This window comes from Leptodactylus fuscus, chromosome 11 (genome assembly GCF_031893055.1).
Source record: "Leptodactylus fuscus isolate aLepFus1 chromosome 11, aLepFus1.hap2, whole genome shotgun sequence".
Lineage (NCBI taxonomy): Eukaryota > Metazoa > Chordata > Amphibia > Anura > Leptodactylidae > Leptodactylus > Leptodactylus fuscus.
This window is the reverse complement of record NC_134275.1, coordinates 37190789-37203895: the sequence shown is the minus strand read 5'-3', so window position 1 is coordinate 37203895 and position 13107 is coordinate 37190789. Positions and strand designations below refer to the sequence as shown.

The 13107-nt window shown below is 43.5% G+C and overlaps 1 protein-coding gene across 1 annotated transcript in view; it reads left to right on the top strand.

Moving 5' to 3' along the window:
* The window catches only part of COL27A1 (collagen type XXVII alpha 1 chain), a 219851-nt gene that overhangs the window by 175409 nt on the left and 31335 nt on the right, over positions 1-13107 (top strand). Inside the window, exons 38-48 of the mRNA XM_075259238.1 lie at positions 2363-2416; positions 2506-2613; positions 3539-3592; positions 3760-3813; positions 8957-9013; positions 9352-9405; positions 9826-9879; positions 10290-10343; positions 10794-10847; positions 12174-12281; positions 12362-12469. Of these exons, the coding sequence (XP_075115339.1) occupies positions 2363-2416; positions 2506-2613; positions 3539-3592; positions 3760-3813; positions 8957-9013; positions 9352-9405; positions 9826-9879; positions 10290-10343; positions 10794-10847; positions 12174-12281; positions 12362-12469 (759 nt within the window). The remainder of the gene's footprint in view (positions 1-2362; positions 2417-2505; positions 2614-3538; positions 3593-3759; positions 3814-8956; positions 9014-9351; positions 9406-9825; positions 9880-10289; positions 10344-10793; positions 10848-12173; positions 12282-12361; positions 12470-13107) is intronic.

Genomic DNA, 13107 nt, shown 5'->3' with positions numbered 1-13107 from the left:
GACATGTAGGACTGTTGTATATTTCCCCCCTACTCTCAACTGCTGTTAAAGGGGTATTCTGGTATTACCACTGGGTAAGATACTGGGCGCCCACCAGTCAACAGAGTGGGGTTCCTTGTCCTCAGTATCTTTACACCCCACGTCCCCTGTATTATACATTTTATGCTAGTTTATATACAATATATGATAGAAGTCTCTTTGTGTGGTAAAAGTGGGAGGGGGCAGGACTGTGCAGCTTAACAAAAATTAACATTATTTGCATTAAAAAAACAGGTACCAATAATGGATGAAATCTACACCAGATCCTAACTGGAGATGCACCAAAATGATGATGATTGATTATATATAATATTAATAATTTTGTGCATCTGGTACCAGTAGCGATGACAAACTCCCCAGTGATTTTTATGTCTGGATAAAAGATGTGTTGTGATATGATGGGCTATAAAGCTTTTCAAATAGTCATTGCTACATGTAAAGCTCTGGAACTCTTGAGATGGTCACTTGATAGTGAATAGCCCCCGCACTTAAGAATATGGGTTCAATCCAAAGACTGAATGCTGAGAGTGGTAACCTAATTCCCTCCTGAATCAGCCGGGATAGGTCACAGTCCTTTTTCTATTCACATAGGCCGGAAATGATCCCTTGGAGATTTTGGCTCCAGTTGGGCGCAGCAGTTGCTGCCGTGGTGTGAAGTGGTTCCTGTGTGTCTGGCAGCTTCTCTGCAGCGTCAGCTCAAACTCTATTAATTCACTCTGACTTGGCTGCAGATATGTATATATAATGTTATTAAGGTCATGCTATAGTCTGCCTTATATGCTATGTGCTTCATCTGTTGAATATATACGTGTGATGTGAAATGGATTTCTGATCGCTGTGTGGTGCGGTATATCCTGCCCTCACACGGATAGTCCACTATATGGATGTGTTATAGTCTGCTAATTCTATGGGCACCCAGTGTGTATGTGCCAGGTATCTGATGCCCTGGTGGTTTAGTTTCTTATCATTTATAGTCAGTAGTAGGATGTAACCACAAGGCACATGTAAAACCACTTAGCCAGAAACCAGCAATAAATGTGATTAAAAGCACCAAGTGCACACCATAGCATATGGTAGTAATGGATTATATGGCAGCACCTTATTGGAAATCAGTACCATAAATACAGACAGTACTGCAGCATAAAGCATGGACATAGGGACAGTAGTAGTCAGAACATCTGAAGTATTAGGGAAGAGTTAAAGGGATTTTCAGCCCTAAATGGATTTTTCATACAATTTGTTGAATCTCATCCACTTCACTGCTACTGTACATTACAGCAGTCTGGCTACCGGCTCATCCGTGGTGGTTAGTTTGCTGTGAATAAATCCGATGTGGACGTGTCTTAACTAGAATTTGTTGGTTAATATGGAAAACCTCTTCAAAGCCATTGGCCCAAAAACTCCATGGGAATGATTGGTTGATAAGCAGAACAAGAGTGTTTTTTTGTTTTTTTTCTTTCAGAGGCTTTGTACATGTGACCGATGTTTTCATTGCTGACTCAGTAAACCACCAAGGGCTGTATTTGACTTGGAGCAATGGTCTTGATCTAGTTCCCTGTGTGTGGAAATTGGCGACAATACCCGGCATGTTCAGTGCAGCTCTGTGCAGATTCTGTATCATCAGCAGTACAGTGATTGTGTTGTATCACACACCGCACAGCGGCTCATCACTCTGCATACCACTGTGGCGCAGTACCACACTGCATAGCCACAGACAGCAGCTGGCTTTTTCACATGGTTCTCGGAAAGCCGGGCACAGGACAGAATGTTTCTCATAAATTTGCGGTGTTTGGAGTTCAAGCGCAGTCTTTGTAATCCTTCAAATTTCCTGCCCCTTACCCGTTGTATGTTGGACAGTGGCACAAGTCAATGTTTAATACATGGAGACATTTCTGTGTCTGTGGGAAGGAATGTCCTGTGGTTTGCTCGCGCTGTGCTTGTCTTGTCGTCTTTTGCAACTATTTTTCTGTCTGTGTTTAGCTTCTGTTCTTTATTGGTGGCAAATATACAACACTGTACAAGGATGACAGTCATACCTGGGGTGCCGAGATCTCGAACACTCCTGAAGATGTGTGAAGGTGGTCAGAAACACACAGTCATTCTGATCAATTGTTCCAATATAGACCAACAATTATGGGTTACATGACTCACATGGCTTAATTGTCTATAGTAATGGTTGTCATGGGGCAGAAATGCAATATAGTATGGACAGTATGCACTTTGGACAATACTTTTATATCCTTTACAAATAGAAAGGCCAAGATTGCTTTCTCCAAGTAGTCTTCATTGTAACATAGTAATGTGCCTTTATTCTAATTTACAGGGAGTGGAAGGGAAACCAGGAAAACAAGGGGAAAAGGGCAAGCCAGGACGCAAGGTAAGGCACAAGGAAGGCAGACGTACCCATTATCGGTCCTGGTAGAAGACTAGCTGGTGTTAAATGGAAACCGTCACCTTGTTTTTCAGGGAAGCAAAGGTTTTCAGGGTCACCTTGGAGAGACCGGTCCTCCAGGTAAACCAGGACCACCAGGAAATCAAGGGCCCAAGGGAAGTAGAGGCACGCTGGGGCCAGTGGTGAGTACAGAGCTTGTATATCCCATGACATTTGTGCTATAACCATTAGAGGGTTACCTTGGCATTATCTGTGTGGAAGGTTCTCACTAAAAGTTGACCTGAAAGAATTTTTCCCCCTCTAGCAATCCACCTGATAGACCTTTTAAAAGGAAGTCTCCCTCCACCAAAACCCCCTTATACAGCTGTTGGGGTGGTTAGTGATATAGTGGACATAGCTTATTTTGTGTCAAAGTGCGATCTTGCTACCAAGATCATCAGCTTGTAAAGTGTATGCGCATAAACTGTTTGGTACAACTGGGGTGTGACCACAATTGACCAGGCCCTTGTTTTCGCTTGTGATCGCCGCACATCAGGACTTGCCATGAAACAGACCTGTCATACTGAATGTGTGTAGTCCTGTCTGCAGGTAGCATATTGCAGCCATGGGAGCTGAGCAGATAGATGTATATATTTGTGGTAAAGGATTCAATCATTTACATTGTATTGAGCTAAACTTCTGCTCGTCCTGAGCTTAGGGGTCTGTAAGCGGTCATGCTCAGTCACTGACAGTAATCTCTGTAGGCACACTGGCAGAGGCATCAGAACTTGAAGCTGCTGGGCCCAATGCAAAATCTGTAATGGAGCCTCCACCAACCATGCCCTGCACACTGGGAAAGACTGTCGGTCACTGAGCTGGACACCCACTTGTATGAAACTGTACATGGAATCTTTTCCAGAAAGGCTATACATCAGTCTGCTCAGCTCCTCCTACTCTATAATATGCCGCCTGCACAGGTTCTCTTTACTATTTCTATCCTAAAAAGAACTGATTCTTCTGTTATTTAGGATTGAGGTCTGCTTAGAAGGCCTCATGTCTAGCCATACTCTATACAAATGTTTATGTCATTGGCTCTGCTGCTCCTGACCAATTCTTCTCCACCACTAGGGCTCTCCTGGCAGAATGGGTGCCCAAGGAGAACCAGGAATTCCTGGCTATCAGGTAAAACTCCCAACAAGATTATCAGACTAAAATGGTGACTACAGTTTACAATATGTATGATAGGACTGAGATGTGCATATAGCTGAGGAAGCCATATTGGAAATGTAGACAGAAGCTTTGTGGAAAAGATATTGTTTGGCTAAACTTTGTTTTTTGCCTCACATTAGGGACATGCAGGCCCCCCAGGTCCTGTTGGGCCCCCTGGAATAAAAGGTGAAAAGGTATGTGGATATTACCCAGAGTGGGATGGAAATGCAAACTATTCTGCCGCTAGTATAAATGTGTGATTGTGATTGTAGATTGCGTTGTAAAAGTAATTGGCAAAAACCTCCCTCAAACGATTTCCAGTTCTATAAAACTGATGGGACCAGTATCAGACTGGTGAGAACCCAACTCTCGGCAACTCTGCCAATCAGCTGTATAGGTCAGCTCTGACTTCTGCATTGTTTACATTGCTCCATACATTAACTACCTACCTGCTGGGTACTGCAGTTTTGCCCCATGGGAACAAAGATGAAAGCCCAGTAAGCTTAGAAGCCCAGTAGGCTTGTGTCTAAACATAATGGTAGGTAGTGTGTGTTAAAATCCTTGCTTAGCCAAAGTAGGCTCTGCACTAGGGGGTTACGCATTGTTACCATGTTGTCATGCAAATCTGATCTCCTCCAGAAAAAAAGAAAACTCAGAAACCACATTGTCTACCAATGGGTGTCTGTAGTTTGGCTCATAACCGTAGTCCCCTCTCTGAAAGCCTTGTCACAGGGTTGACACTTATCAGCCTGCCACGTAGGGGATCGCACATCCCATGTTTATATATGGTCACACATGCTCACTGCTGCTCCATTTGTACAGGGTACATGTGATGGCCTACTCCATGACCAGTGGTTCTCACAGTGTTTGGTCTCTCAGTGATGAGACACTTAATGCCTGTCCTGTGGAAAGGTTATACATGGAGATCTTAAAGCAGCCCTTTTAATATATCAGACAGGCTTATAGGGCTGCTACTTACAAGTATTAGGAAGACCAGTTTCTTCCCATCTACTTTTTCCCAGGAAACAGTCTGTAAGACTCCCTACACCAGCTGAATCCTTAGCAAAGATAACCGGCACCTTATAAGGGCTTCCTACTATATTTAGGACCTACAAAAATGTCTGAGCCAAAATATCCCAATAAATACTGAATTATTAATTACATGGATAAGATTTAGCAAAATGCAGGGTCACTACTGACTTGTACCTGTAGTTTAGTGTAAACCTATATACAAAAAACATCATGCGGCAATAAGATATAGGCAAAGAGTAGTATTAAGGTATATCAGCAAACACATCAAGGTCCTCATAACCGTCCTAAATATCAGTGACCCCACACACACACATTCACCTGGCTTCCTTAGCAAGTCCATGGGAAGGAGAATAAATCCTCATTTCTAGTGTTGCATGTACGGTGTCAGTATTAAAGCATGCGGTAACTCCTTGTTCCACTTGATTTCCTGCCATTTTGGCCTCTAAGCGATAAAACAAATAGTTTTATCTTTTAACTCTTTGTCTAGAACTGTAAATGTAGCAGAATGCAGAGAGCCCGAGCTGTGGCTCTAAACCCCTCTGACCATGATGGGAGATCCCATTGAATCCTGGATCTTAACTGGGGCAAGTCAAGAAAATTCACATTAAATACATTTCATGGTAACCAAAATCCCTACAAAAAGGAACCTTGATCAGTCAGAGACCTACAGCAACAGAAGCCAGTGTGCAGGGTGTTCTTTTTCTCTTGGCCCATCCTAGACTCGCTGGAGGCCATTCTCTAAAACCACCACACAAAATAACTCCACACAGTGCTTATTCTCTTATATGGCCCTTACTCAGCTCAGCAATAGCCAGAGGGGCACAGAACATAACAAAACACCAGAGCCCCTTGGTTATAGCGTTCTGTGGGGGATTGAGACGCTACACACAGTGTCTGCCCAGTAGGGACCATACCCATCTCATAGGGATATCTTGTGGCCATTGTTGCGGAGTATGTGGAGACATTTGTTACAGGCTATAATTCATTTTTATCATGGAAAACTTCATTCCCATTAATGGGATATTGCCCTGTCCAGAGGATATCCCACCTCTAGGTCACTCTTCTAGTGGTCGTACCCGCTTCTGGCTGTGATGGAGAACACTGCATAGACTTGTGGCCTTCTTTCCATTTACAGTAGTTCATTTGGGGACAGCAGCTGCACAAAACTGGCAAAAGAAAATCACATGATAATATGCCAAACACTGAGGGTCCCTGTCCCTATTGCACTGTAGATATGCCAAAACTGTATAAAATGGGAATACCCCTTTAAGTGATAATACGCACACTATTAAACATTATCTGTACATTAGACTGAATACAGCATTCCTGCGGTTTTATTCAGGAACATGTGTGTCAGCAGATTCCCACCGAGCGGTAATAGACCCCAGCAGACCATAAGCATGTTCATGAGTCACCTGACCCCATGAGGTCATGCTTGTAAATATATACGGCTCCTCTGCAAATTCGCTTGTCTCTTTTGATCACATTTTCTTGACCGCTTTGTGGTTCTTGCCACCTGGACACTGTCTGGTTTGGCAAGAACTTTGTGCAGGTTCTTTGTAACTTATTACATCATTGTAGTCTGTGGCTATTTACCCATATCAAATCCATCGGCAAGAAAGAAAACCCCTTAGGTCAGGGCTACAGTGCACTGCATTATGTGTCCATTTAAAGGGAACCCGTGACACTCTATGTGGGTTATAGCGATGTAGAAATGACCCTGTCAAGTCTCTGTGCAGTGTTAGGGCTAGTTCACACGGGGACATGGAGGAGGATTTTGACAGCGAAATCTACGTCATAATCCTCCTCCATAAAATGGTGGTCTATGTAGACTGCTAGTTGTTTTTTTTCTGCTAGCAGAGAAAAAGAATCAACATGACCTTTCTTCAGGCGTTTTCTGCCTGAAGAAAGCAATAGAAGTGAATGAGAAACGTTTTTTACTGTGCGTTTTTGGGGGTTTTTTTGCAAAAAAAACGTGTGGCAGTTTTTGCAAAAAAAACCGCTGGTAAAAAAAGTGATGCGTTTTTTGCGGCCCATTTTCTTCAAGGATGGGAAAACTGCCTGGAAGCGGTTTTTACAAAAAAAAAACGCTCCACAAAAAGCGTGCCAAGGTCAAAAAAACTCTTCCTAATTAGGAAGCGTTTTTTTCCGGTGCCAAAATAAGCCACATGTTATTTACGTGTGAACTAAGCCTTAGCTATAAAAAAAGACAGCATGCACTGAATGTAAATTTCCAGAGACGAGTCCTACGACATCTGGCGTTTTACCGTATACCACTGAACTCTATTCTGGATGAATACATCATCAGTATCATACAAACCAATGACCCTCACACAATCAGCTGTTCCAGGTGGTGCCAAAACTTATATACAGGGGATGATTCTGGAAGCAGAAAGCTCTGCCTCTGTATAGTGGCCGTGCTGCCATTCAGGTGAACAGGAGCAGATCAGAAGTACGTTGGCTTAGCCACTATACACAGTACAGAGACTTTACTTCCACTTCTGGTGTCAGAAGTTCCCTGGAACAGCTGATTTGTGCTCTGTTAGACTAACATCCCCCATCCTAAAGACTGATCAACAGTATCAGAAACAGCCCCCAGCCAAGAAAACACAGCCATATTGTAGATCTCTATAGAGAACCACGATGCAGCTCCCATACCTTCATATGCCTCCATTTCTATATGGAGACACTGAGAGGTTCTCTCACTGATTCCACATCCCGTATTTGACATAGTGGGGGTGGGGGGTGGATTCATTGTTTCTACACCAGTGTTCTGGTGTAAAATAATCACTGACAAGAAGGACATAAAGGGTGGCATACAATTACCTGCATTAGGGAGAATATATTGGCACATTAAGTGTCTACTACTACAATACATACCTAGTACCAATGATCTGTGAGTACACACAACAGTACCATGTGCGCAGGTCCTAAAGCAGGTTGATGCTTAAAGAGGTAATCCAAGGATGACTGGCTATCATCAATCCACAAGATTTGTGATGTGTGTGGTTGGTGAGGGTCAGACTGCTAGGGTGCCTACCAAGCATGAGAACGGGGATCCCCAAGTCCACTGTGTGAATGGAACAGCTGTTGAGCATACACATACTGCTCCATTCATCTGTATAGGGCTGACAAAGAGGAGCAGAGTACAACAATTACCTATCTCTGGCAGTCCATAGAGTTGAATGGAGAAGCAGCGCACATACTTTACAGTGTACCAGGACTCCATCTGGTGTACATTGTAAGGGGTCTAGTCACTGCAAGGTCATTGTTACAGGTTGTAGAAAAGGTCTCGCACCTACTGGATAAATCACATTAGTAATTAATACACTCCTGTCCAGAATCCTCAGTCAGGGGGTGTCAGGTTAACAGAGACCCCCTCAAATATGGTCCCCTTTCTTTAATGTGCTGACTCAGCTCACTGGTAACCAGTTCAGGCTAGAATATGACTCATGTTTTTGGCTGGGGGCTCAAGCGTCGCTTTCTACGAACACTGCGCCTGGGTCCAGCTGGACTGGGCTGCTCTTTTATTGTTCCTGAGGCCAATTGTCCGGCAGCCCGAGAGGAATCTCCTGCATCTGAGAACAGGGAGAAATCAGGACAGAGATCACAGAGGAAATACTACAAAATACATACACAGAGGTGACCTCCAATTCTTTGCTGTTACAGTCATATAAATGGCTGTGCTCCTGTGTCATGCTCCCTGTGTTCCTAGGCAAAGTCATACAGGTTTGCATGATTATATGGAAATGAAGTCCATGGCCAAGGTCCAGTAACTGAACACCTTCATATCTGACACAGCACTCAGTGTCCTATATTATGCAGGATGATCTAAAAGGAAGTTGTGCATGTGGTGTGAGAAGTTCCCATCCACTTGGGATCCTCCAGATGCGCGGTTTAAGTATATGAATGTATCTGTGCGTGGGCTGCCAGCCAAATACAACACACCCGTCTTTCTCTAGGCTTTGCGCATTTGTAACTTCAGATGTTTACTTTCTGGCCCCTCTTCCATGCATTTTTACTTGTCACTTCCCATTGCTCTTTTTCTCCCTCATTCATGTAAGCTAAACATAAATTATACTTTCGCCCTCCCACACAAGTTAACTGTTTGCTGTGAGGGCTGCACATAGCACAGCGGTGCACCCAAGATCTCCAGGCATGGAAGAAGATAGTGGCACCAACATCTTCCAGCTAGTAGTTTGCAGTGTGGGATACATATTGACAACTGCAGGGTCAGATTGTGGTACATCATTACTATATGTATATCATCACTGGCATGTAATATTTCATTTCATTTGATTACAGGGAGAACAAGGGGAGGATGGTAAAACAGAAGGTGCCCCTGGTGCTCCTGGAGATAGAGTAAGCCATGTTCATACTAGTCACAGGACTAGATCCCACTTTACAACCTGGCTATGGCACAGCATTTGCTGTACCTACCTCTACATCTGGAATTGGTTGACCAGGAGATGCAGTTTGAGGGACTTCATTTCCTAGTCTCTGTTCCTGGTCAACCAACCCTTTTGCTGCTGCTCTGCACTGTGCCTATACATGATGTATTCTATATATATGACCTATTGGGTGGGAACGTTATCTCATCTGTTAAAACTGCAGAAGTGTTTGTGTAGACAATGGTATACTGAAGTGTGTGATGTAGAACAGTATAGGATATGTTATAATGCACTACCATCATTGTCTAGGGACCTGTAGGTGACCGCGGAGACAGAGGAGAACCAGGAGACCCAGGATATTCTGTAAGTTTATGTTCATTATGTGCTTTACTCTCTCTAGTTATAAATTACCGATCGGTAGGAGATTGGCCTGACCTACACTATATCCTACATCTGTCCTCTGTAAAATGTGTAGAGCAGACATATGTGACCTTTCATAGACTACATTTAGGTTTCTGTAGAACTCAGTAGGTCCAGATATTCATTTAGCTACCACTAGAGGGAGCCCTCTGCTTATATTTATACTGTGTGCAGTGAGCTCATGAGCTCCCCCTAGTGGTGGCTACATGCAGCAGATTTGTATTTATCTATCAATCTAGGGGATTTGGAACCTGTTGCCCAGATACAACTAGGAATGTTGCCCTCATGTCTTGTGATCAAATCATGTTAGAAGTGTTAGGGAATTCTCGGGCCAATATTAACCAATATTTGACTCTCATACAGGGTCAAGAAGGACCAGAAGGCCCCAGAGGAAAAGCAGGACAACAAGGCTTACCAGTAAGTAACTGCATGCATCTACTTATCAGTTGTGACTAATGACTAGGGGAATATTTGCAGTTTGGGGTCAGGGTGCTTATACATGTGCACTACTGTTCCTGAACTTCTTATCATTTGGATTTTGGCCACATTTCATCTACAGCTGACACAAGTAATTCCAACGTACTTGATCTGTTGAAAACATGTGCCCAAAATCACTATTCTAAAGGGGATGGGGGGGGGGGGGGGAGAGTGACACTGCCACATTCATCACATCTGAAATCGTGACCACCCATTGTGGCCAGGGGTTGCAAGTGAAGCCTCAATTTGGCCATCACGGGAGAACAGGACTTCAGACCTTCAACCACACATAATGAAAGAACGCTGAAGTTTTTTGATCAATTTTCCACAGCAATCATTTTTTCTTGCAGGGCCATGCCGGACCACCAGGTTTTCAGGGCTTAAAGGGATCCAAAGGTGCTATGGTAGGTTGTTCTGATTTTAGGCATCTAGCTACCATGCAAGGAGTATGTCATCCCGCAAGTGTTAGAAATGATATTTGGTATATACTTATCCTACGGACACGATGACACAAGGCTTCATCGGTATGTGCAGTATATATGGTGGTGTCAGATACTCCTCCTGAGTATTTAGCATTGGACAGATTTTCCAGGTTTTACTAATAGCTGATGCTTTAGGCTTTGGGTGTTTAGTTTTCCTTGTAACCAGAGATTACACCATCTGCTGCACAGTCCACTTTTCTTCAGTAAATTGTCAGATCTAGTGATAAGGGGAGGGGGCTGTCACTAGTTCTTATCTTTACTATTAAGATCTAGGAAGAAATGGGTCGCTGTGTAAACCATCAGAGGAATTGATCTACCAGTAATAAATTTTGGATCAGCTCATATAAAATGTCATTTAATTTTACTTTTTAGGGCTTAAAGGGCAAATCGGGAAAATCCGGAGAACCTGGCGCTCGTGGTCCACCTGTGAGTATAGTTCGTCAAAAGAAAAGCCTTAGGTCAACCAACAATTCTACACATGTTTTCATAGGGAAAACCATGCAATTCAACCTCACTATTTTCCCCTTGGAGGATCCCTACACTTATCCCAAGCCAGCTTTAACAGTGACAGATGTTGTGATCTTGTGGGAGATCCCTAGCCCCATTCTGAAGAAGCCAGGGCTGCAAACAACTGTCCAATTGCTGGCTGCATTAGGATTATGGCCTTTGTAGTAAATTAAAGTCTCCCTTTCCTTTCAGAAAACCTTTGACGTAGTATAATTTTGGTCTGGCGAGGGTTCACATACTGAAACCCACCATGCTTCTGATGTGATGTCTCTGCTCAGCTCATCTTCAGAATTATTGTCTATGAGCCTTTCCATCCAAATGCATTCAGTGCTCTCCCTCTTTATCAGTGAATGGTGGCGGTCTCAGCAGCAGACTATTAGTGATAAAGACATGGCACGTGTTCACAAACAATAGGTAGCCTTTCATGGAATGTGCCCATCACTGAAGGCTGACCCCAGAGTCTTAAGCAGGGTTCACACTAGCGTCGGTGTCCGACAGCTAGTGTCCGATGCTAATGCCCGCAGAAGATTTTAGCATCGGACACTAGCTGCGTCCGTTCACAATTTGCATTGTTTTAAATGGGACACCATGTACATGTAGGATTTTGCTGTCCGCTTGAAAAATCGGACATCTTTGCAAACGGACACTTAAGGACACCCATGAACACTACATGGTGTACCATTTAAAACAATGCAAATTGTGAACAGGCACAGCTAGTGTCCGATGCTAAAATCTTCCGTGGACACTAGCTGTCTGACACCAACGCTAGTGTGAACGCCCCCTTACACGATCCACTTACATACAACCTACTAGTCAGTGATCACATAGAAGAGTTCCATTCATTGATAGAGACTTGTATATTTGTATATGACATACACTGGAAATAGTATTTGTCATCATATAAAGACTGGGTGGGTTCTATCAAACTGTTACTACATTGCACTTAGTGAACGGGGTCACATTGGGACCTGTAAGGTGTTAAAACTTGCCTTGACATTCACCGGAAATCCAACCCTGCTGGATTTCTGCACCATTGCATTTACTAACATTAGTTACAATTGGCAGCATGACATTTGCAATCTTATTGTTGTATGGCCAAAAGTGGTTGTGTAGCCCTAGTCAAAAACTAGTTGTTCATGGATGGAGTCAGAAATTCGTGAAAGGAAGTCAATGTTACAAGCAGAGACCAAATGTTGTGACTTTGTGTTCCAGCTTGCTTATAGGTCTGTATTAACTTGTTTTTAGGGAGCAGTAGGGATGGCTGGACCCCGGGGAGTGGTAGGAAGACAAGGCCAAGAGGGTCCCCCAGGACCAGACGGAATTCCAGGGAAAGATGGCACTGCTGGACTCAAAGTAAGTGTCCTTTAGATGTATAAAGCTTCTATAATCCATGAGATGAAAGATGATCCATTAATATTTGTTTTCCTTCCTAGGGAGAACAAGGAGATGATGGAGAGATCGGATCTACCGGCATGTCTGGAAAACGTGGAAACACTGGTGTGCCAGGATTACCTGGGGCTCAGGGACCATTTGGACTCAGGGTAATGTCTGTGTATTGTTACATCATCTTTTCTAGTGAATTGTACAGTATTTGGGTGGGTGTTCCATGTGCCCAATGTTACTTTAGGAGTCAGGTCAGGTCAGTAGAGTCCATTATGCGGTTTATTGTGCCCCTGCTTGGTTTGATTGATAATTCCTTCCCTTTTTGCATATATGGAGAGATCTGTCAGTCAAGTGTGGTGGGAAGAAGCAGCACAGCAGTCTCCTATCCCCATGCCTGGACTTATCCACTAAGCTGCAGCTAAAACATAGCTGTCTGTCATGACAGACCCTGTCGTGATTTCACACTGCTGGCAGTTGGGGCAGCCTGACCCTGATGACAGATTCCCTATAACATTGTCAGTTTGGAGCCATATTACAGTTTGTTAGAGCTGCATACATCATATTAGATTTTCAGTTATTGGTTGAATGGTAGTATCCCGGTTATTACATAGAACCAGAGAGCGCCATGACAAAACCCTGATGTAACTGACTGTCCAGGGTTAGCCTGGAGTTCAGCGGCAACAGATAGAAGCTGGAAAATGGTATTAGGATGGAGTACAGACTGAAGCTCCAGTGATGGGATTTCTAGTATATTTCTGTAATATACATTGGGTTCTTTTCTTCCGGTTAGCTAGTC